Source organism: Musca autumnalis, unplaced genomic scaffold (genome assembly GCF_047663935.1).
Source record: "Musca autumnalis isolate F117 unplaced genomic scaffold, ASM4766393v1 scaffold_5, whole genome shotgun sequence".
Lineage (NCBI taxonomy): Eukaryota > Metazoa > Arthropoda > Insecta > Diptera > Muscidae > Musca > Musca autumnalis.
Genome location: NW_027412088.1, coordinates 210,608,795 through 210,634,631, shown reverse-complemented (window position 1 = coordinate 210,634,631; position 25,837 = coordinate 210,608,795). Strand labels below are relative to the sequence as shown.

General features: G+C 37.3%; 2 protein-coding genes across 9 annotated transcripts in view; one reads left to right on the top strand and one right to left on the bottom strand.

Annotated features, from left to right (window-relative positions):
* chn (zinc finger transcriptional factor charlatan) overlaps positions 1–18,467 on the top strand; it is a 30,145-nt gene extending 11,678 nt beyond the window's left edge. Inside the window, exons 1-8 of one of the 8 annotated variants that reach the window (XM_073955026.1) lie at positions 4,726–5,155; positions 12,030–12,307; positions 12,398–12,972; positions 13,177–13,702; positions 13,772–14,202; positions 14,322–14,480; positions 14,578–14,862; positions 15,139–18,467. In XM_073955026.1, the coding sequence (XP_073811127.1) occupies positions 12,116–12,307; positions 12,398–12,972; positions 13,177–13,702; positions 13,772–14,202; positions 14,322–14,480; positions 14,578–14,862; positions 15,139–16,984 (4,014 nt within the window). In that variant the 5' untranslated portion in view covers positions 4,726–5,155; positions 12,030–12,115 and the 3' untranslated portion in view covers positions 16,985–18,467. Of the gene's footprint in view, positions 1–4,723; positions 5,156–12,029; positions 12,308–12,397; positions 12,973–13,176; positions 14,203–14,321; positions 14,481–14,577; positions 14,863–15,138 lie in introns of those variants that run through there. The other 7 variants (XM_073955025.1, XM_073955024.1, XM_073955023.1 and 4 more) reach the window with 7 other exon arrangements.
* The window catches only part of LOC141386491 (U6 small nuclear RNA (adenine-(43)-N(6))-methyltransferase), a 77,697-nt gene extending 52,178 nt beyond the window's left edge, over positions 1–25,519 (bottom strand). Inside the window, exons 1-4 of the mRNA XM_073955063.1 lie at positions 25,333–25,519; positions 21,435–21,645; positions 20,947–21,370; positions 20,715–20,880 (exon numbers count right to left, since the gene is read on the bottom strand). Of these exons, the coding sequence (XP_073811164.1) occupies positions 20,715–20,880; positions 20,947–21,370; positions 21,435–21,645; positions 25,333–25,428 (897 nt within the window). The 5' untranslated portion in view covers positions 25,429–25,519. The remainder of the gene's footprint in view (positions 1–20,714; positions 20,881–20,946; positions 21,371–21,434; positions 21,646–25,332) is intronic.
* Between the last annotated feature and the right edge of the window lie 318 nt (positions 25,520–25,837).

The following is a 25,837-nucleotide window of genomic DNA, read 5'->3' as shown; positions in this document are numbered from 1 at the left end:
GATGGTGCCTATGTGGGGACAAAATCCGTATTCGAACAGATATTGTTACAGAAGGACTGCAATTAGATATTATTCGTCCAATATTCGATATTAAATGTCCATAATTGATCATATATCTCACGTTTTTCTTAAAAAAAAATTGTGCTTCTATATTTTGCCACCAACCAAATGGCGGAATAAATTAAAGATTAGTTGTTTCATTTTTTTCATTATAGTAATTCCCATCAATCATTTCAGAATTTCATATAAAATATGGAACTAATAACGATTTTATTCAGTTTTGAAGTGTGTACGAATATGAGCTATACATACTGTAAGTCCCGATCCACACTAGCATGAATTTCATTAAAAAAATCACGAAATTGCTGTAGTGGGGAATTCTATCTAAGAACGCCTATTTTCATGAAATTTTTTAATGAAATTCACTTTAGTGTGGACCGGGACTGAGTTCACTATAAACAACATTTCTATGACTTGGGTTCCATCGTACATATTTTCTGTGCCAAAGGAACTATATGGAACTATATAGTTCACTTCGCAGTTCAAATGGCCCACATTTGTTCTATGAACAAACTCCGTATACTTTATATCACACGTTACATTTTATGATACTCATACGTTTTGGAACTAGTACAAGGAACTAGATTACCCAACTCGAAAATTTTCTGGTTACTGTAAAGAAGTGCGGGTGTAAGTATATTCTGTAGGGAATCTGCAAAAAATGAACGAGAGAAGACAAATCGTCGGACATTATCATGTCTATAAAAACTCGTGGGTTTCTCAGAAACGACACAACCCAGCTAACATTTTTTTTGGCGAATTCGGTCAGAATCTCTGCACAAGTTGTCGATTCTGATGCTGAATTCTTTCCGAATTCGGTACAAAAGTTGTATGGCCGTGTCCACCGAATTCGGAAAGAATTTTCTAAGAAAATTCTAACAAAATATTAGAGTTTCGCAACGAAATCGGTCCGAATTCGGAAAAAAAAAATCTGGGAAATTCGGTGGAAAATTTAGATTTTTTGAAGAGAATCGGTCCGAATTCGGGAAGAAATTCTGGAAAAATTCGAAGAATAGTTCAGATTTTCTGAAAAAAATCGAAAGAAATTTTTGGGTGCTGACGCCTTTGATGCTGACACACAACACAACAAATATCCCCACTCAGAGACAATTTTCTTTTAATGCTCTATTTATGGATGATTCTAATTTCAAACGTCCTAATTATTTTCCCTGTTGTTATCATTTTATGATTAATAGTAGAAGAATGTGCATGAATATGTTGAAGCTATTAACACTAAAAAACAATTCAAAAACTGTATATGCGAATTTTATAAAAAATCACTTTGTTTTTTGACAACAATCGAACAAAAAAATCCCTTAGAAAATCGATTAGAAATCAGAACGAATTCGGAACAAGATTCTTAAGGTTCTTCAGAAAATGTGCAGAGATTCTTAAAAAAAAAGGAAAATCGGTACAATTTCTCGAAAAATCGACAAATATCTAAAAAATATTCAGAAAATTTCGGAAAAAAAATCGGAAATCAGAGCCCTCGGAAAAAATTGTTAGCTGGGAAGCGCAAACAACGTTAGACACCGATACAACAAAGCACACTGATGATGTTTCATATTCGCATCGAAACCACCCCACGCTCGATTGTTGAAATACTAATGATCAGCATTAACTTATGTATATCATTGCAAGATGATTAACAACCCAGCTAACATTTTTTTTTTTTTTAATTCGGTTAGAATCTCTGAACAAATTGTATATGCGAATTTTGTAACCAATCACTTTGCTTTTCGACAACACCCGAACAAAAAAGTCCCTTAGAAATCGGAACGAAGATTCTACAGAAAATGTGCAGAGATCCTTAATAAACTTTCAGAAAATCGGTCCAATTTCTAGGAGAAATTTGGAGAAATCGGAAATTTCTAAAAAAAACGGAAATTTCTAAAAAATGTTCAGAAAATATCGGAAATCAGAGCCCTCGGAAAAAAAATTTTAACTGGGAAGTTTATAAGTTATCTATCTATATATATGTATGTATACATATGTAGGTATCTTTTTGAACATAACATAACATGTCTTAAGAAATTAAAGAACGAATTATTAGAGTACATGTCTTCAATCAGAAGGTAGGACTTTTATACATTGGCGCCCATCAACACCCACCTAAAACGGAAGGTGGAAGGTGGTAAACAATTGCACAAAACATGACGGACCGGCTGATAATAAAAATGATTTGCGAAAATAGCCACATCATTTTTCAAAAATTTTTGGAGTTACGGGTATGTAGATACATACCTACATAAACATACAAAATCGCGATGTCAGCCCTTTTAGTCACAAAATAGACGCTAATACATATGTATGTATATAAGTATGTATGTACATAGGTATCAACTGAACAGTGATTCTTAGAAATCGAATATACACACTTCAACACCCAACTACATATTTGTGAAGAGGGCCAAATTGAATCTACTGTAAAAATTTAATCCCATCTTTAGCACTTGCCCTCCGACTCACAGTATTTTCTCTTTACAACCGTGCCCGCACTCTCTTCACAAGTGGTTGGGTACGAGTTGTTGTTGTTGTTGGTTGATATTGCTCCTCTTTTTTCTTTTACTAAATACCTCTACTCAGGCATTGCAATTTAAGGTGCGTTTGTGTGTGACAGCAAACAGACATCACTATCGCCAGTGCTTTGTTTTCGTTACTTTCGCATTCTCTTTTGTGATGATCGTTCGTTAAAAGAGTGGCAGTGTAGTGTAAGGTGGCTGCGTAAATAATCTGTGGGGGTTCCCAAAGGAGGGTTGAATTTTTCCAGGCTCCGGCAAAGAAGGCCTCTTGAAATACTTAATGGTAAAATGTGCTGTAGTCGTTTACGACAATGTCAAACTTTCAAAAGAATAAAAAATATGGTGTTTTCGTCCACTATTTCCAAAAACGGACTTTTGCTGCAGAAAGCTCTCAACAAATAAAACAATTACGTTGCTACTTTCTACGAAATACCTCAATCGGAAATATGTGTTGGTTCGAAAATTCAAATGAGCACAAATTAGGTGTACATAGAATAACTCAAGTAAAAATGCCGACCTTTTTATAGCCTCCACCAACTCAGATCTGAAACACATTCTTGGCTTGTAACATCTTCTGAGTAAATAAATTTTTGAAGAGTTTCTACAGCTAGACACGCCTCTGACACGTCATCTAACAATAACACGGCATCCAACACATTTAATTTTGTAATTTGATCCTTTTCTATTCTTGCCAGGATAGTGGATATTTGCCGATTCCGGCAATGCGATTTTAATGATTTTATTACACTTTGGTCCATGGGTTGTAAAACAGATGTGACATTGGGTGGCAAAAATGCTAGCTTAATATGTTGTACTTACATATTTTTGATATTTTATAGTTGTTTGAGCTTGAAAAATATACATACAACAAAATATTGGGAGAAATTTTTCATCTACGTATGGTTCGACGTTATATCAAAGAATGAAAATAAAAGGAGTGATGCGTTTTTAAATAATTTATTGCAATTTCTATACAAGAAGTTCGATTTTCCAACTCATTTTTTTACGTTACCGAAAAAATCTGTAAAATTAAATATTGTTTATAATTTCGGTAATTAACGATATTTTTCTGTAAGATAGTGATCAAAAAAGTAGTCGTTAAGTTCTGCCTATAGCAAGAGCGCTGTTAATTTTTATTTTAACTTTTCATTCATAATTTTGCCTTTTTATTTTAATGATTTTTGTCAGTAACTCAAAGTATGAGTTTGAGAATCTAAAAAATCTGACAACTTAGCTAATAATTCCAACGCTTGAAATATTTTAAACATTTCTAGATAAAATATCAGTGGAATACATCACACAGTTCCAAGAGACTTTCTCACTAATCGGTGGCCTAAAGAACTAATTCTTTTAGAGGAAAGGAACACCCAACATCGATTTTTAAGGGAACTAGGTTACCCAATACTAGGTTGAAAAAATATGAGATGACCGGATTATCGAGACTGTACTGTATGTCTCAATTCGATTCTAATTTTTACTTAGTCGGCTTTTACACAGTGTACTTTCGTCACGGAGACGATGTCATTTCTTGCTCTCCGTTTTCGCTTCATTCGTTTTTTTTCAGCAGGGTTGCATTTTTGCGGGATTTTTGTGCCAATCGTACATCTTTACCTAAGCGTACTATACAGGTACCGAATGTACAAAAATGTTCTAATGAAATATGTTGAAATAGAGATTACAAAATATGTGTATAGATTGATTCTGATGAAAAACATCATTGTAGGTAAGAAAGACAATAAATGAGTGCAATAAAAGAATTATTTTGTGTATGAATTCACATCAATAATAATTTTTCGTACTTTTTCTTACCATCTTTGCCACTACATTTTCCTACCCTAACAACATGTACGAATGAACATCAGAACGACTAAAAGCCGACTTAATTAATACATTAGCACTGACTGCTCTAAAAGGCCCGTTTATATCTTCTCCAGTTGAATACGTTTGGCCTGTGTGCAATGATCTGCCCAAAATGGATGGTGTTGGGAATGTTTGGTAGGTCGAACGGGCCGGTCGGCATAATTGCGTGGTGGTGGTGTTCTTTCTTGTTGTTATTGTGTCGCTGCCGCCGACTGTCGCCGACGCCACCAACAACCACCGCACATCAAACCATCGCAAACAACATCTACGGCTTGCTCAGTTCAGTCTGTAGGAATTTTTCAAATTGAACGGTCGCAGCTTAGTGTGTGTAGCGGGTGTTGCAAAATAAGCAACAGCACGAAATTCTAAATAACAAATAAAAAAGGGACAGGAACTGCATGCGGTTTAAGTTTTTTTTTTTTTTTTTTTTTTTTTTTGCAAAATCCAATAAACAACAAGTCGAAAAAGTGATAAAAAAAGTGTTGTAAAGGGAAAAACTCAAATCATTCCCATGAAGTAAAATATTATGGATCCATGAAAAGTACGGAGCAAATAAGAAGAAGGAACTTCTAAATTTTCAAATCCTACCTTAAAATGAACCAACCACTGATAAGTTGTGGAAAACAGTGAAATATCGCAGTGGAAAGAACAATAAGAAAAAGGAGTAACATCATCCATCAACAAAGGCTGAGTGAATTCTGTTCAAAGAAAAGGTGGGTCCCCTCTCTAATGAATGTTGTTTTTTGGTTTAGTTATTTTAAATCCGTTACATTGAAGTGGTCTGGGGTAAGATAAACGGCGAAAACAGAAGTGTTTGTCACTTTGGCAGAGACAGACAGCCACAATGCTGTACCAAGAAATGTTTCTTTTCCGCCCACAACGTCGATCTGTATCAGTTCGCGTTCTTCCTTAGTTCGATTTTAGGTTAAGAACAATTGTTGAAACTCTTTATGTTTTGCAGATGCAACAATTCGACAAAAATGATATTCTGGTATGCACTCATGTATGTCATCCATAAAGTGGGCGTACATACATCCATCAGATTTGTTCATCAGCTAATTAGGTGGAGCACCTATGGTCAACTGATAGCTAGGTATATAGTATGGTAAAGGCTACAATCGCCACCTCGCTATATCCATTCATTCAAACCACTCTGCCATTTGTTCGGTTAAAGTAACGTCTCCTTTTTGCAGTCATAAGCAAAATATAAACAAAGCTTTAAAACATTCAAACATTGAGAAAACATCTTGTAAGAGTGTGGCATTGACAACGCTGGCTATTTGGTTTGCGGAATGGGGAGGGGGAGGACGGGTCGTGTGGGGATCGATCAATTGCAAACTGCCTGCTAATGGCTAGTGGTGTGGTACTGTGCAGGGTGGGCGTCATCGTAACTTCATGACTTCTCATAAAGAGTGGGTGAACCTCAATGCGAGTTATTCATGATGATGAAAGCCAACAAAGACAAAAACAACAACAACGTCAGCTGGCAAAATGGGGGACTCTATAAAATTCTCAGAAGTAAAGAAAAAAAGCAACAGTATACAAAGACGAAGTCGTCGTCTAAACATGAGGGTGTCGGTGTCGAGCTGTACAAAAATAGCATGACAAACACAAAACATGAGATCGTGCACAAATCTTAAAGAGGGGGGAAGTGGAGCGGTAATGCAAATATCACATATGTCAGGAGTGATGGTAAACGAATTGGTTTTTGCAGCACTTTCCGAAACGGAACTGTAATGGGGGTGTTGGGTCATTTATGTTTAACTTTACCGAAAAGGCAAATTTGCATTGAACTTTTCCCACAACTCCCCAAACTCTCGTACTTCGAGGGTCAAATATGCACATCCGTCAAATTGCCCATTTCCGGTTAGGGGCCACCAAGCCACTCCAACGTACACACATGACTATGTATGTTGCATGTCGGTGAAAGGGTCAATGCTGGATCCAATTGAGACAGGTACATTTCCATTTCCCTGAATTGCTCGTCCAGATAAATCATCAGCTACAACACCAAATGTCTTTTATTTAGGGTTGTTCTGTACCTTTTCTCCCCTCCCAAATGAGATCAGTGAATTGCAAACAACAAAAACGCTTTACTGCAATCTTTGCTTGCTGCTATTTCCTGTGTTACACCATGCTGGCGGTGGTGGTGGCGACGTCGTTGTTATTGCCGCCAGCAAACGCTTGAGAACAATCAATGCCTTTTTACCTGTAGTTTACCTGTATATCTTTTTCTGATCTACACCCCGCAGCTGTTGAGTGGAAATTTTACCTGCCGACAGTCCGCTAGATACCTTTGTTCTTTTTTGTTCCACCACAAAACAGACAAAAAGACCCTTTCTTCCCATAACCGAAGAGCGACAAAGAACACCTACATACAGTGATGATGGGTACGGGAGTATGCGATGCCATGGTTGGATGACTGGAATGGATATGATTTGGAGTGGTCGTCTGTTTACCTATATTTTGTATGCATACATACATATGTATGTGATCTACTCTTTTTGTCTGTTGGTGCTGCGTTGATTCACCACCCCAAAAATTGAACAGGATTTAAACATCATTATCGCAACATGATGAGGGAGGCATGTGTATAGGGTGGAGGGGGAATGGATGAATAACTATCTCTGTCGACATGGTGTATTTTAGAGTATTGCATGAACAACCAACCATACAACATAATCAGTTGTTGGCGTTATGAGTGGGTTCGCATTTGCGTCTGCGCAATATTAAAGAAACACGTTTTTCTTTGCTGTTTTGGGGTTTAAGGTTGGGTTAGGTATCTTCATGTGCTTCTGCGTCGACCACCTTCCCATCATCCACACACACTCTTCTGCACACCCCAAGCAAATGCTCTGTGGTTTACAGTGTGTGACGGCGGCGTCGGCGGTGGCAATGATGATGAAGATGATGGGCAGGCATTGTTCATAACGATCCCTTCTTGTGTGTTTGGGATTTTCAATTTTCTGTCTTTTTATTTTTTTTTTTTTGTGAAATAATTTCGTTGTTTCTTAACGGCCGCCTTTTGGGTTGAAGGTGGTGGCAGTGTTGGCGGCATAACTTGTGGTGTGGCTGGCATAACTACACAGCAGATTGTTTTAGGTTTGGATTTGCTGGGATGTGTTGCTTCTTATTTGACAAGTTGTGTGTAGATAGATGGGAGGAAGATCGGTAGGTAGGTAGGTAGGTGGATGGTTTCTTGGAATTACAGATGCTGGCTTTATGGTTGCGTACATGGAATACAGCTTCGTTTATATACCAAGTGCATTTGTATGTGTTTAGTACGTTCACTGTATAGCAACTACCTACGAACAAATATCATTCTCAAATCACCACTCTTAATAGTGTGGAACTTTTAAAATGTTAAATCCTATACTAGGTATTGCTAAGCCGAATATCAAGAGTTTTCTTGTAATGGGATTTTGGAAAAAATTACCTGGGAAAGTTTAAAAATGTGTAGATATAAACAAACCTGAAACTAGAACTTCAGTCCTTGAATTGTTTGTCTATTCTAATCAGAGCTCCGAATACTCGCTCGAATTCTAATCACGAGTGAAACTCTTCTCGAATTCGAGCAAATTGAGGGAGGCAACTTACCGTCTCCCCAAAACCAAACAAAAACGTACGCCACCCCGTCCCACTCGCAACAAAAAAAAAATAACACCCAGAAAAAATTACCACTTCCCCCCAAATTTTCACTCGCTAGTAAATCGGAGCTCTGGCTCTAATGAGTCCTAAGTCTACCTATAAACCTTGAAAATTGCCCAAGAGTCAAAATAACAAATCCATGAACTCGAATAACAATGAATAAATTTTTCTTCACTCCTCTCTCCCGCTTGATTTATCGATTTCAAAGACAAAATAAGCATTAAGATCATGTGTGTACTTGGGTGGGTGTTGGGCTTCAGTTTTCCATTAGAGGTTGTCTGCTTTGATGGCGACGCTAATCTTTCGCTTAGTGGTGAGATTGTTGTTTTATTTACGCTTAACGTAAGCTTGCTTGTTTGTAATTTTTGGCTTGACCGACAGATAGAATAGCCAACAGCACAGCCCCACCACCACAACTTTTCAACTACTGATGCTGTAGGAATACTCATGAATCTAGCTAAACAAATCAAATGATACAATTTATGTTGAATATGAGGCGGCTCTCGCCGAGTTCACAAACTTAGCTCGAATTAGCAATCACAGCCTAAAGTTAATATGTACAAAACAAAATGTCTGTATGTATATTAACTCTCTCGGCGCATGTATGTACCACTGTGTTTGAATCTATTTGGGGTGTAGAGCGGGGACGCATTTAATTTAAGCCATGACAAGTCAAAAACAACAAACGGGTGGCTTGTGCGTGGGTTGTGGGTGTATGGCTTGATCTACGTTTATTTGTATCAAGAAAACAACATTCAGCAGCATTTCGTGGCTAATGCCAGCCAGCAATATGTGAAATCAGCATCACCATTTAGATGAAGCCGTGTGGGATATATTCTTCACAAGAATTCGGCCAGTCATTTTGAGCAAGAAGAAGACTGTACGGTCTTGTGAATCATGAGGAGTTGGAAGCAAAACACCAAACGATGCTGTTGATAGTTTCCTCTTCTATTCGTCCTGTTGTGCAGTGGTCATTTCGTCCATAGTCCTAAAAATCCACTCGTACACATGTACATACCCGTCGATCGTTTTTCATAAAATATGGGCGGCAGGTGGTATTTTTGATGATTTTTTGTTGTTGAAAATTCAAAGAGAAACAAAAACGCAACGAAAACATGGTCTGATCAGCCTTCCCAAGAAGGGCAATAACAATAAAGCATGACTTTGTTGTTTTGTCTGAAGAGTGCTGAAGATACCTTAACGTTTCTTAGCTTTACGATTTAGATGATGATGTGTGAGGTACATAGTTGTTGCTAGTAATCGTCATGATGATGATTACGTCTGATGTTTACGTTGTTGGGTGGGTAGGGATCTTAGTTTTGGCTAAAATTTATTTATTGTTTTCATGTGTGTTTGGTGTTGTTGTTCGCAAGGTAAATTGGTGTTTTTGTTAAATATTGAAAAGTAGTTTTTCTACTTTGGACGCTGGTGTATAAAACACACAAAAAGGGAGGGACGGACGGTAAGTATCAGCCAGGTAACTTTGGTAATATGTGGGCGGTTGTTCAAACTCTGCTGAACATTTCAAGGTTCTTTTCATTTTTGTTAAAAATTTAACTAAGAAATCAATATTCCTAAGTGACTTACGAAGAAAACTGAAGAAGATGAACCCTCATACTCGCGCGTGTATGTATGTGTTTGTTGACGGCAGGTGCACCCCTATAATTTGCTTCGTTGTTGGTCTTTAATTTCCTCCATAAAAGCATCTTGCAAGAGAGTCGCCATACAGGTTGCTAAATGGGCAAGCGACCAAGCCTGATAGCAAACACCCCTTTGCTATCGTCCCTATTTTGCCTCCTCGTTTACAGACAACACTTGCGTTCGTGCAAACAATGGAACAAAAAGAAAAGAGGAACAAACAGCAATGTGCACACCACCACCACCAATACGAACAACAACGCCAAACATGAAATCTCATTATCCTGGCTTCGTTCGTTCCATTTTACTCCACCGGCTTGAGAAAGCAACATGTGCTAAAATTCCCATGCATTTCTAGATTTTCATTTAGGGGTGGTTTTATGGACTCCTGGCTGTCATTGATCGTTAAAAACCTGTTGCTGTCGTTGTCTGCTAGTTGTAAAGTGCTTCGTTGATCATGGCGGCAATAGCCAGCAGCAAATGTCCTCTTTGGGGGTAACAAGTGTATTGTATACCTCTTATGTACACTCTAAAATTGACAGGTCCTGTCTTATGAGTTAAGGGTAGTTCGCCCTAGGCTTCTTCTCAAATGACCGCTGCAGGTTTAAATTGTGTTACACACACACTCACATACAAACAATCACTTACGCATTAAAGAAGGAGAGCAGCTGCTTAAATGACAGACATGCAACGTTGCAGCAATAATTCATCCAAAAGATCCTTATAGTTCTTTTAATATGTCCACAAATGAGGGAGCTCAAAAAATCTGCATGGATCTCTTCCCCTTTGTCGCCTTTAATAGAGACCAGACCATTACAACAGACTGCGTGGAATAGGGGGAATATGCGTCGTCAAACCATACACACACCCACATGCCATTATCACGCAAACACATGCATACTTTTTTTACTAATAAAAATGATATTTTGTGGACATTGGTTTTACAATTTCTTACTTTTGGAGAGGATGAGATAGATGAACATGTTCGTTACAATAGTTTTCGTGAAATTTGCAACTCTAGCCCAGCACTTAGTGGTATATAGGCACAACAACGCCAACGCTCGGTAATATCAACAACATCCACCCATTATTGTCGCCAGACACCCCAAAAAGCCGTACCCATGACATGCGACGGAGGAAAGAAAAACAACAAAACAAAGACCAAAGTGTTTAGACATCGTCGTCGTCAAAGTCGCACCAAATAACCATCAACAGGCAAATTGCGTTGATAAATACTGGCAATCTGATGGCGATGGTCGGCCGTTGGGTTTCCTCCCCCAACCCGGCTGCTGGTGCTTTGGCTACAAACTTCATAATGAATATAATGTCGGCAATGACGATGATGATCTCCAACACCCAATAACCGGTTCTTTTTTTCATTTTTTCGTAAACAGTTTGTTTGTTGTGTGGAGTCGAGGGCGCTCCAGTCTTCATCTCCTCAGACTGACGGTGGCTTTGTTGGCGTTCTACGTTTTTTAAACAACAAATATTGCCGATCTTTGTTCATATTTGCTTTGGGTGTTTCGTATACAGGCTACGATGATTGCAAACGAAAATCGCATGCGTTTGTCAGACAGGCTGGCCTAAGTTGTGGGACAGCTGAAAATGTTTCGCAGATTGTTGCTCGCTTAAGACGGCCCCACCACACACACTCGTACGATTATCTTGCATTGTGGGGTGACGATCATCAAATGGTCGATTGTCGACGTTGTCATTAAAATTTACGCGCCCATTTTCAACCCACTCATACTCCACACATTATATGTGTCTACGGACTTGAGTGTTGCTGTTAGTATTTGAGGCGGATGTTTACAACTACAAACGACCAAGCTCAAAGCACAAATGTGGTTAATGTAGTATGTTGATGTGCCATCAATTTCATGGAAAACAATGACGGGGGGCTATGATATTCCCTTCTCTGCACCTCCCGATTTTATTAAATTTAGTGTGGACAAGTCAATGGATGCCAGAGTAATTTGGGAAATATCCTGCAATATACGTAAACAGGTAAACTACGACTGACAAATGAGTGTGTTCTGATACACAGCACTATTTATTAGAATACATAATACTCGCACTATTCTTCAGTAATGAACAGAGATTTTTTACCAATCCTGTGCAACTCTTCAATGTGATGTTCCATTTCCTGAGAATATGAAGTATATCGTTCTCTAGTACCAAAAGATGCAAACGTTCAGCATTCATCCTCTATAGGCGGATGTTTGTTTCAACATTCACACAAAAATATCAGAACATAGTTCTCGTTTTTAATTTCTCTTTTTTGTATTTCTGTCTTTGCAGTTACAAGGGATTGGCAGCAGGACCAGCAGCAACAACTGTAAAGACATTTATAAAGGTTTTTGTAAAGCATCAGCAGCGTTGACGCTATGGCAACAGTAATACCACCGACCTCAAATGTTGAGGCCGCCTATGAAGACATGTTCAAAGAAATCACAAGAAAATTGTATGGAGAAGAGACCGGAAATGGCTTGCATACATTAGGCACCCCTGTAGCACAGGTGGCGACCACAGGACCCACAGCGGCACCAGAAGGTGAACAGAGATCATTCACAAATTTGGTAAGTGCTTGGTAGTGCGGCGATGCGGCAAACTTGTGTTCCAATCGGATTTTATTTGCATTTTTTTTTCTTTTTTCTTTCGGCTTTTAGCAAATTGATCGTTCTACTCAGCCAACAATTGAGTATGAACATAATACGGGCAATGTTGTTGGTGCCACAACAGCAGGTTCGGCAACATCTGCAGCTGCTGCTTCTGCGGCAGCTGTTATTGCCGCTGCTACAACCCAGCAAAATGCCACAAATGTGGTGATTCAGCAACAACCCGAGGGCTCTGTGGTCGTTACAACAACCACCAGTACAGGTGGCAATTTTAAATCGGAAGATCACCTAAGCACGGCATTCGGTTTGGCTGCATTGATGCAACAGAACGGTTTTGCAACAACTACCGGTACAATTTTAAGCAGCCAAGCCATAAATAAAGTCATAACTACGGCTGCTGGTAGCCAGCAAACACAACAACAACAAATGTCAGGAGATCAGCAACAGCAAGCTTGGAACGAAGGCACCCAAGAACAACAACAACAGTCTCAACCGGCGCCAACTACACAGATCGTTCAATGGACAACAACTCCGAGTGGTAAACTGCAAAGTTATTCGACCACCACCGCGCAACCACAAACTCAACAACAGCAGCAGCAACAACAGGTCTCAACTCCTAAGTCCAAGTAAGCCAGGTGTCCAAAAAGTGGACCAACTAAATTTTATTTTTTATTTGCAAATTCAGCCATAATATTTGGGACTCTCAAAGTCCTTTGGCTATTCAATTTAGACGTTTATTTAACAGTTTGTTCATTTCTGCAACCTTCAACTAAGTGCAAATTTCCAAAGGTATTAATAAATTTTTCACAACTTTTCACTCTCTTCGACAGAAATAAAGGTCGCAATGATCAAAGTTCATCGCCATCTAATAATAGTACGGCAGAAGTCATATATGCCAGTCCCACAGCTTCAGGCAACAATATAAGTCAACAACAGACGCCGCAAAGCAGTGCCAACACTTCTAGTTCGTCAACCACCTCCACAAGCTCTTCTGGTGGTAGCTCCGGTGGCGGCAGTAGCCGCAAAAAATCTCAACATACTCAAAATAATCAAAACAGCAATAGCAATGGACAACCACAGGTACAAAAGCGCTACGCCTGCACTCATTGTCCCTATTCCACAGACCGCCGCGATTTGTATACTCGCCACGAAAACATCCACAAGGATGAGAAACCATTCCAGTGCTATGCTTGTCTCAAACAATTCAATCGTGCCGATCATGTTAAGAAACACTTCCTCCGAATGCATCGCGAAATGCAATACGATATTAATAAGACGCGACGCCATGTGCCCTCGAACAATTCAGGCGGTGGTCATCACCATGGCGGTGGCAGAAGCAATGTCACCATCACAGCGGTAAATACTAGCCCCAGTAATTTACATAATGACGGCAATGCCATTGAACAAAAACCTATAATCTTCCAGACTCAGGCGAATGTTAATTTGGAACAAGCCTTCTTGGAACAACAGCGTCAGCCCACCTCGTCAAGTCTGAGTATAGCGGAAACCATCGAAGCTGTGGCCACGGCTACCGATGTGCCACTGCCGCAGCTAAAGCAGGAGAAAAATGACGATGGCACCTTGGTGGGTGGCCAGACAGCCAGCGTGAAGCCAAAGAGGGAGAAGCGTTTCACCTGCTGCTATTGTCCCTGGTCCGGTGCAGATAAATGGGGCTTGAAGAGGCATTTGAACACACACACAAAACCGTTTGTCTGTCTTTTGTGCGATTACAAGGCAGCCAGATCGGAGCGTTTGGCCACACACGTATTGAAGGTGCATAACAAGAGAGCGTGCAACAAATGTTCATTCTTAGGAGACTCATTGGAGGAATATCAGCAACATTTGAACGAAGTGCAGTAAGTACCCAAGATAGAAAAAACACTCTGTCAAATATACGTTTTACAACCATCTAACAATGATCTATTGCTCTACTTCTCATTCTTTCTTTGTCTACTCCATTCTGCAAAACACAAAGCCCGACAGCACCTTCGTCTCGTAGCACAAATTCTTCTAACAATACCAACAACACGACTACTAACAATAACTCATCTAATAATCTGAATGTTTTGCGAACGATTGGTAACACTCTAGGAAATAATAACCAACTAAACCAATTTCAGAATAACAATTTTAGGTAAATTCCCGAAATTTGGCCAAAATCTAGTCTTTTCTTTCGATTATGTGTTTTTGAAGCTTCCCCTCTTTAATGTTCTGTTTCGAATTCTCCTCAGTGTTAACAATGTCTCGACAACAGCAAATGGCAACTCGGTCACAATCTACACAACCACCACCACCGATAACCAAGGTGGAAATATTACGGCCGGAGGTCCATTACAGGAGATTATTGTAAATCCCACATCAATGGTGGGCTGGCGTCTAAGTGCCAATGGGTCTCTGATACCACCACATGATCTGTTAACGGGAGGCCTGCCGAATGCGGCAACTCAGAAACGGGGTTCTGAGCGTTTATTTCAATATCTTGAAGCGGATGGAAGTGACCCTGAAGACTATGCGCGGTACTCATAATTTGGTTGAAAATATTTAACGATTTTTGTTCATCGTTTTAGTTGCAAAAATCCTTTCGTTTGCTTTTTTGTTTGTCTGGCCTTTTTTCGATTAGTTTTCCTTGTTTCCTTTTTTTAAAGGCAGAATGACCGATTCTCAATGTGCTTTTGTTGCGCTCATGTCGAAGCGTCTTTTTTTATACGACTTTGCCTTTCTTGATTTTGTTCTTTTTTATGTATTGGGATCGAGACCAATGTAATAATCTGAATGTTTTCTATATTTTACAGTCTTTTAAAAATGGACGCTATTAGTCGCAACACAGCTTCTGTCGCTCAGGATTTTCATAAGGCGGGAGGCGTGCAAGAGTTGAAACTACCAGCCAATCATCAACTCCTGTTTAATAATAAACTGCCCTCACAGTGGACGACTAAGGAAGCCGCTGCATTATTGCAAAGCCTAAGCAATGCCAACAACCTGAGCTACGTCTATCAGCAACAACAGCGTTCCAAGCATGCACATCACCAGAATGGATTTATGCGCCAACGGCAACATTCCCAAGGCGATGACAGCGAGAATACACCGTCGTCGGATACATCGACAACCAGTTTAAGCGATGATTTGTCACCCTTGAAGATGGAACGATCAAAAGCGTATGGCCTGATGACTCCAGGCGAACAGAGAAAACTGGTATCGTCGGCATTCTTGCAGGATTCATTTTCGAATTCCTCCGAACATCACGGTCTAGACAGTAGCAGTAGCAGCAGCAACAATAATAGTCATCATTACCATGATGACCAAGAGAATCAAGAGCAGCTTATTAGATCGTCTCCCGCATACAAAAATAATAACAATTATTATATGAACAACAACAATAACAACATTAACAACAACAACAATATTAACAAAATCAAGTCGTCTAACAGAAATAATAATAACAACAATACCACTTTGAATAATAACAACATTCAGCAGCAACACCGCCTCGATCTGCACAACAAAGAAAACAACAACAATGCAACATTCCTTACCCAAATGGAATTCCAGAATCTCAATAAAATTGGCACACAATTCCAAAACTATGTCAAAGACATTATAAGCAAATATTATGCCGCGGACACGCCAGTCATGTTCCCCAACATGCCCATTCCAACAGCCACCGCACAACAGAGTCAACAACGGCTGGTTAGTCAAGTATCGCCGAAACGTAAACGTCTATTGAGCGAAACGGAGGAGTATATAGAATACTTGAAGAACAAGGAAGACATCACCCTCACCATAACACCTAAGCTAGTAGAAAGCAACCAACAACAACAGCAACCACCACCACAGTATACCAAACCACCTTTATCACCCTTGAAGAGGGAACGTGATTTAGCTTCAGATTCGTACAAGAGACTTTCCCCCAAAAAGTCTATGGTTATCACATCCACTCCACAAGCTCCCACTCAAAAGTCATGCAAGAAATCCATATCGCAACTAGCGACTTTGTTGCCATTATTGGCCGATGCAGCATCACAGCAACAGTATTTAACGGCGCCTTTGGATTTCAGTAAAAAATCATCGGAACCCGTTAATATTTCCCATATCAAACAAGAATTGGATGCGAAATCAACGGAACCCCAGCCTTTTTTGAACTTCAATAATGGTGTGTCACTTGTTAAGGAGGAACCTAGGGATCCCATGGAGTCTGTAACTTCTCAAATGGCTTATGCAGATATCCCATCACCACAACCAGCCACTTCACCACCCTTAAACTGTTCCTACTTTGATAAACGTTCATCACGCAAGCAGGCACAACCCAAAAAAATGCGCCTCTCACCAGATCTGGTGGTTGCTGCTCTTCGGGATAAGTACTTAAATCGTATGGTCGACCGCATGAATAAACTCAGCTGTGGAGACTGTGTGAGAATGAAAAGAACTTCAATGTTGGTCTTCAACTATCATACTAAGGCCTCGCTATGCCTACACCGCTTGTGGAAACATACGGAAAAACCAATCAAGTGTAGAAGGTGTGGTGAGAAGTTTTTAAAGAAGTATGGTTTAGTTTTGCATACGATGCAGGCGCACAAGAAGGGTTTGAACATAGGAATGAAGGTAAAGGTTCGCTCTAGGGAACAAGGCTTCAATAATTAATTGATCACTTGGAAAGACATTTTCCCATGGATGTCGTCATGGTCTTAAATAAGATGTTCACTACTTAAAGTAAAATCCTAACATATAACAATGACAAATGTTATCTCGATTTCTAAACTTGTTCTTGAAAAAGAAACAATCCAACATGATTTTGTTGTGAACATGGTGCTGCAGAAGCTTCAAAATGCAAATACGCACTTGTAACTGTAGTCAGTGTCATGTGCTATAGGCCTGAAGTACAATTCTGCTATCAAAATATGTAGCACTATGTATTTAAAATATATTTCTATGTGAATTTCGATGCATTTCTGTATATACGTACATACAAACATATTTTTTTTTTTTTTGTTATATGAAAAATCGTACTATTTTGTTCTTTAGTACATATAATTGCCTAGTTTATATATCTTGAAAGTTAATGAAATATGAATTAAAATTTGAATTTATTTTCAAACACACAAAAATAAAAAGTATTTATTGAACTCTGGTATTTTAACTACCCCATTTTGAATTGCTTTCGTCTCAAAACATAAATTCGTTAACCCAATAGTATTTAAAAACAGTCACACATATGAAAGAAGAATTTTAAAAGTAGAATTTTATTTTATGTTTCGCAGTTATGGTACATATGTTGAAGGTAGTCGCCGTATGCCATTATGCTTCGCGATTTAAATGGGGTTTTCAAAAGCATTTAAGTTAAATTTTAAGTTGTGATGTACCTGAAATATAATTTCGTCTAAAATATACGTTTGTACTCTCTTTATTAGTTACATATGTATATTATATTTTTATAGTTTTAACCGAAACCTAATTTAATACTCGATTTGTTTTTCTAGTTTTAGAGTTTAAGCTTTAATTTGCCATGTTTACGTTTTAGTCTTAGGTATTGCTAGTTAAGATTTTTTATCGGCCTTATCTCATTTTCGAATTACTCATAATTTAATATAAAGCTTTAATTTTTTTTCAATAATTCTAAGTTTAAATACGAATCATTATACACCTAATACGTTCGAAAGTACCCTCACATACATAGATTGGCGTGGCCATCGGTGCAGTGCAAGTGCTTTGTAATGCCATCGGTCACAATCGAAACGTAACACCATCATTCCCTCCTTTCCAAAAAATCTTAAGTAGCTACGGCCATTCACCATTAGCACGAGAGCTACACCACACTACTACAAATGACATTCGTCAACCACAAAGACATTTATGATAAACTAAGAAACAAAAAGTTTTAATGACTGAATGGAAAATTAAAAAGTATATATAGAACACTTAATGAAAAAACAGAAAATCGCAAAATATTTTTCTTATTTTTTAGTATAAAGAAATTATATTTATGTATGAAGGTTTGAAGTGTTAAAAGAAATAAATTATTAATGGAAAAGCAAAAACAAAACAAATTTTGGTATACAAAATTTCTACAAAAATTAAAAAAATATATACATATATTGACTTTTAGGCAAAATGAACAACACAAAAATATACAAAACATTAATTTTTCTCTTTGGCATATTACAATGGAAATAAAACGTTTTATAAGAATTTGGTTTTGTTTTTCTTTATTTTTTAATTTTAGATAAATGATTGTCGTCGATTCTTGCGTATGCATATAAAGACATGCAAACATGTATTTGTACTTTAATCTCTTATTTTAATTAGTTTTGAATAAACATATACAACAACAAACCAACAAACATATATTTCCCAAAAAGTAAGAAAAATTCAATAAAAATAGTTAAAAAAACATCAACTTTGTATTATTTGTTCCTGAAGTTGAATAGTGAAAAGTGGAATGCCTCGAAGTCTATGTTTTTAACTCATATTTTATTAAAATGAAAAGATACTTTTCATCGACAAAACATACGGCCAACAAGTTAAAACTAAACCTAGGAATTACCAGCGAGTATCAAACAAACAGGAAAGTATGTTTTTCAATATCATGTATGTAGGATCACATATAAGATTCTGCAAAATTGTTGCCGATAGAAACAGATTGACCCAAACTGTCAAATATATAAACAAAATAATTCCTGCCTTCCTCAATGATATGGAAACCCCTTTTTCGCGAATCAGTACGTCGTTTCTAACAAAACAACTTCTGGAAAAATTTTAGATGGCTGAAAAATACTTAAAAAATGTAAATCAACATTACGCTATTTTTATTCTTGATGTTGTATAGCCTGGGCACCGATTATTATCCATATTAGAATGACAAGTATCGGGAATGTAATTATCAGACTAATCCATAATATATGTACGCGCTTTTATTGGGAACAAAAATTGATTTTTTAAACCATTACAATTAAAAAATATCAGTCGATTTTTCCGACAGCCAATATACCCTCAACTTAAGACCGTAAAGAAAAAAGGATTACGGATTATAAAACCTAGAATTTTGTTAATGTTCATGTCGTGTTCATTTCTCATTGCAAATCTCTTAAAACCCCTAAGTTTTTTGTCTAACACGAGGTCCCTACAAATATACCCACAAGCTTTTACCATAAGCTTAATATAAGTTATTCATTACAAATCGTGAACAATTTTTAGATACCACTTGTTGATAAGTTTTACATTAAGAAGTTTGGAAATGTGTTGTTGATTGGGAATCAAACACCGCGGATACACTCATCTACGGACGGATAAGACATGGTTTTCGGAACATAAGATGCATCTTTGGAGCAAGTTGAGTTTACGGACTAAATTCAAATAGTTTTGAAATTTTAAATTGAAAGCAGTCTGCTTCGGAGGGAGTTTTATACTAACCCATATAAATTTCAATACGATCAAGCAAAATGCCCAGTAGACCATTGCTATTGAAAACGATATCGGTTTGGGAATGTTTCTCGATAACATTGCTTACATTTCGTTCCAGAATGACGCACCAAAACGAATTGAAAGCAGTTCATTTGTTGCTCAGTTTGTGACAGCAAACGTTGTTTTGCGAAGCACCGACACTAATAAGGGTTGTTGGAATATTTCTTGATTTTATATGAAAGTTCGTGGTAACTTTTTCAAGTTAAGACATGAACCCACGTTCCCAATAATGTGGGTCAAACTCTTTGTAGGATTTATAGAATTGTTACGTTTTAGTAAATTGAAGCAAACAACTGGGAATACTTGCATAGAAAGTACCTTTTCAATTTTATTTGATTCAAACCGTGAAGTAAGAAGTAAGGCGGTTGCATGAATTACAACTACTACAACCAATGTGCTAAAAGATGTAAAACACTTCTATGTGGCAATGATTTTGCGAAATCATGAATGAAAATCACCAATGTTACCATATGATTTCAAAAATGACACTCCTCGGTAAATGGCACCTAGAAATTACCAAACGCAAAGGTAAAAAAAACTAATAGGTAGCCACCTAACCGTTTACCTAGGCTTTGAAATTACGGGCATGAGCCAAAAATTGAGAACATTTTTGTTATTTTTATTAAAATAGGGATATTGTCCATAAATATGGCAATGGTTATGTTTTTTCTTGTTATGTTGGCAAGTATAAGAGTCTCAAAAACTATTTAATATGGACCTGTAATCCATACACAGCAGAGGATACCTTAACATACAAAAGGATCAAATTTTAAACCTATTCGGATGGGTGTTAGTGTATTAACTCGATAGTCATAGGCTGAGGGTATAGAATTTTGATTTATTGATGTTTCAAGAAGAGTTAAGTAGAGCAAAATTTTTTTATTGAAATGAAATATTCTCAAATCATACTTACTGTATTTTTTAGATCAATATCTGTGAAGAACGACCAAGCAATGCCCCATCGTGTTGTGTTGCCTTGATGAAATTCTGTAGTACAATAATTTAAGATATTGCGTGCTATTAACATGTCTATTAACGGACTCAGACTAGATTTAAGTCCCAGCATTGAAGTAAATATTCTAGAAAGACGATATGTATTTGTTTGGTACACTATGATTTGAGTAACATATAAATTAACAACTTACCTGATTTTGTTTTTATATTTAACGCTTTCATCAATAATTCTCCCGACAAAGTTTATTTCTCCCCCTTGGCATGAAAGTTCATCTTTGTAACCTGTCGGGCAATTGTGTGGTGGAGGCCTCTTTTTGGGGTTGCGAGTATTGGCTTTTTCGGTTTTTTGGGAATCAAAGAAAGGTGGATTGCATAGGCAGAAATCGTATGGATCAGGATCACCCTCTGATTTGTCTTCATTTAACTGCGAGAAGAACTCCTGAAAGATTTGATCATTTTGTTTCTGAGGGAATACTGAAACCATTTCTTTTAAATGGTTGCGCTCAATATTCTTGATGGCATACTGCAAATTCGAATCACTCGTTTCCAGGGCAATCATGGACCAACCATTTTTCTTAGAAGCCAATAGTGAATAAATACAGGATGAGCCACAGCCTGTGAGACAACGAAAGTTTATGAATATGGGAATGTAGTTCGAAGTTCAAATGCATTTTCCTACCTATATCAATTCCTTTAATCGTTTTGTCATGACAATCTTTAACCAGATCCTCCAACCACAAAATATAGTTCAATCGTAGGGGAAGGGTCGGTATGAGACTTCCCGGAGCAAATTCAACATCCAAATGAAAGAATTCTTGAAGCAGTGTCTTTGTGAGGGCCCTCAATGCCTGTTCATTCTTATAATCAACGCATACTTTTCCGCACAATTCCTGCAATATTCAAAATTATTTTATTATGTTGGCTTGAAGTCCGGTTTTGTATATATACCATAGATATAACAATATAAACCTTCAGAATTCTAATTCTGTAAGTAATAATTGTTCCACAAACATCCCAGAAGGGACAAGGCTGACGTCTCTCATATCAATGAGTGCACCCAAACCCAATTCATATACACTGACTCAAACAATTGTCCGTACCCCATACAACTGAAAATATATTTGATTATAATTCGAAAAATAATTACTCGATTCGAGTGAAATAAATTTTGTTTTAAAAGTACAACAATTCTTTATAATAATTGAAAACTAATAATTAAATAAATATGTTTCACTATAATTTAATACAAAAAACAAAAAAATACGTTAAAAAATTAACTCAAACAATTGTCCGTACGGCTCAATCTTGTGTAACGGTTCTTTCATTTTTGTTGTTTTTATTCAATCGGATCATTGTCCAGAGAGAAATATTAATTTCTCTAACATAACGGATCTTTAATTTTTTGAAGTTGAGGTGAAATTAGACAATTTCCCAGTCTTATAAAGTAATTTGTCTGAGTAGTGTGTTGTAACAACTTTGTAATATGAGTTCGAATAATCAAAATAGTTCTAAGATTTCTATTGCCATCAAAGAATTGATTATTAAACTGCATAATGAAGGAAAAAGTTATCTTGAAATCTCTAAAAATGTTTCTTGACTAAAATCATCTGTCCAATATGTGATACAAAATTACAAACAAACGGGGTCACTCTCAATTGCCCCAGGTAGAGGTCGGAAAAAAATGATAGACGCTCGATTGGGAAGAAAGATCGACCGGATGGTTAAGCTGGAACCAAAAACAAGTGCCGTGGAAATATCTAAAAATATTAAAAAAGAAGAAAATGTCACTTTAAGCGCACAAACGGTACAAAACTTTCTTCATGGCAACCAGTATAAGGCATGTGTTCCACGTAAAAACCCTTTATATCGACAAAGAACGTAAAACAGCGATAAGAATACGCCAAAAAATATGTAGACAAGCCTGACGACTTCTGGAAATCAGTTATTTTTACTGACGAAAGTAAATTTAATATTTTTGGGTCGGACGGAAGACGTTTTGTGTGGCGTAGAGAAAACACCGCATTGCAGCTAAAAAATATAAAAGCAACTGTGAAACACGGTGGTGGGTCAGTGATGGTGTGGGGTGCAATGGCAGCTGGAGGAGTGGGAAATTTGGTGTTCGTGAAAACCACGATGGATAAATTTAAATATTTAAACATTTTAAAGGAAAATTTTAAAGCTAGCGCCACTAATTTCGGCATACAGGACGATTACCGTCTGTTGCACGACAACGACCCAAAGCACATTTATATGGTTGTGCGAGAATGGCTGCTCTACAACGTTAGGGAAGTGTTGCCTCATCCTCCCTAGAGCCCAGATTTATATCCCCTAGAACATTTATGGGGTATTTTAGAAATAAAAATTCGACAGCATAATAAAATAACTAACAAGCAAATGCTGAAAGATGTCATTATTCAAGAATGGCGGAATATTGGTGCGGATACCACCGAAAAATTGGCTTTATCGATGAAAAATCACTTAAGAGATGTAATCGAAGCTAAAGGATATCATACTAAGTATTAAGGACTTCATACATCATGAAAATATACCTTTTTTAAATACATATGTATGGGGTACGGACAATTTTTTGAGTATATATTTTGAACTATTTTTAAGTTTTTCGTTAAAAATAAAAGTGTTCCTTTTTTATTTTATTATTAATTGGCAAATTTTATTACTTCTTGTTGTACTTTAAAAAATCAAATCACTTCATTCGATTTGGGTAAGTATTTTTTGAATTATAATCACATATAACTTAAGTTGTATGGGGTACGGACAATTGTTTGAGTCAGTGTATTAGCTCAATGATATGGGATCTACTGTTTATCGCCGAGTACGAATGGCGTGTCTTAAGACACCATTTGTAGAGAAGTTTTACGCCAACATTACTGAGGAAAATCTTTTGATGTTGGTTGTCCGGGGAATCGGGTGTGCATACCATTGCACAACGGTGCACCTATGTACAGTCAGGAACAAAAGTTTACATACACCCCCTAAATCTCGGGTATTAGGGTTAGTAGTGATTTTTATGAAATTCCAAGTATGCAGTTTTATTTCGTCTCACTAGTAAACAATATTTAATAGAACAAAAGTATATTCCATAATACAAATAACGGTAAATTTTACAAAAACCTAAAAATGATGGGGACAAAAGTTTACATACACCCCAAGGAAATATGCATATTGCCGTGCAATTTATGGAATTAACAGCAATATGTATACATTTTATTGTTTTGGCGAATGCCTCTGGGTGTCTGAGATATATTTTATAGAAAAGAAAATAATTTTTGGGGGTCAAATTCCGTTATTTAAGGTCAAACTTCTTGTATAGCTTGTTAAAGCTGAACCTAGCTTAATTCTTTGCGTTTTTAGGTAATGCACTTTAAAAAAAACCACAAAATTAGTGTCAGATTACAAATTTTGAGACCCTAGAAAGCGTTAGAATTGTTCTTGTGCAAAATATTACTACTTGGACGTCGATAAATGCCCGCTTTTCATCAGATTTCTCAGGAAGTTAATAAATTCCGCGGAATTACATATAGAAAACCTTGAATTGCCTTGTAATATGGTCTGATACAATCCTCTGGCATCAATTGAATCAGAAATGTGAAATATTCTTTTACAAATGTAAACTTTTGTCCCTGACTGTACGTACCAATGATATTTTTGACAGCCAATATAAAATATGGCAAATATCATTGGTACTTACCGAACTTTAAAGGCTCAGGCTTAACTCTAGTTTAGTAAAAACTCCGATTTTTCTGAATTTTTTTCAGAGGTAGATAACGGAAATGTATAATTTTCTTGGGGGACGGACCCGTTTACCCGGTTATTGGACCCGAAAATCCGGGTTAGACCCGGCTTTACTGAACAGATTGCTACGAAACCATTGAAAAGCTTATGGAAATACCTATCTAACAAGTGGTCATACGATGGGGTTAGTTTCAGGTGGTCAGGTAATATAACCCAAAAACTGATTTTTGGACCCGAATTTTATTTTATTTATTTAAAAAATCAATACATAGAAAGCTTCCTAGCCAATTAGAACTCGGTTCTGTAGGGCCCATTTCTTTACATTATAGGTGTCTATGGAGAAATTTAAAGTTCTAAATTGAACAAAATTTTCTTTTAGGAACAAATTGAATATTCTACCAGCTGACGGAAAAAATTTTAATTTTTTTTTTTAAATTGTAAGTTTTTCCTAAGTAGCCGGCCTTCAGCCGGGGATTTAAGACTCCAATTTAATTTTTTTAATTAAATTTTTTTTCTTACTTTAACAAGGGAATTTTCGGAACTTCAGAGGCCCATATCTCGGGAAGTATGGACTTCCCCCCAACAATAAACCATGTTAGATTTGCACCTGTCCATAGGAGAAAGTCTTAAATCCCCGGCCGAAGGCCGGCTACATAAAAAAGTTCAAGTTACAAAAAATTTTTTTTGAGCATAGTGCGTCAACTCAACTTGTTCCCAGCGCAACAATATCTACCTCTGGAAAAAATTTCAGAAAAATCGGAGAGTTTTTACTGAGCTAGTCTTGTTCCAAGGCTCATATCTCGGGCAGCATGGGAAATACTTACCAACTTGCATACTCGTCGAAATTCTGGATATTTGATAGCCAACTCTGTATAATCGGGAGGGTTTTTGAAAACATTCCGCGGATGCATGTCTTTCATTTTTTATTAGAAACATTCAATTGCAATAACTGACTCTAACAATTGCCGACAGTAGTTCAATGGAAATATTCTAGAGTTGTGTCGTTCCGGAACGAACTAACTGGTTCAAGGGAACTACTTCACAAAAGGAACGAGCGGTACTAGGTCCGACTATGTGGTTCAGCTAGTGTGAGTACATACACTGCGTCTTTTGATGCATGCATCACCATTTTCGTACTTGTAGGGTTGCATTTTTTCGTAATATTGTAAGAAACGTATTTTTTGTGACAAACACGTACGATTTTACATACCTACATGTTATGATTGTTGAATACAAGTAGGTATAAATTGTTAAACCAACATTAGGTCTGTTCCTTTACTCAATAATTTGTACAAGTCCAGCAACTTCTTGTAATCGACTAAGGTCTTT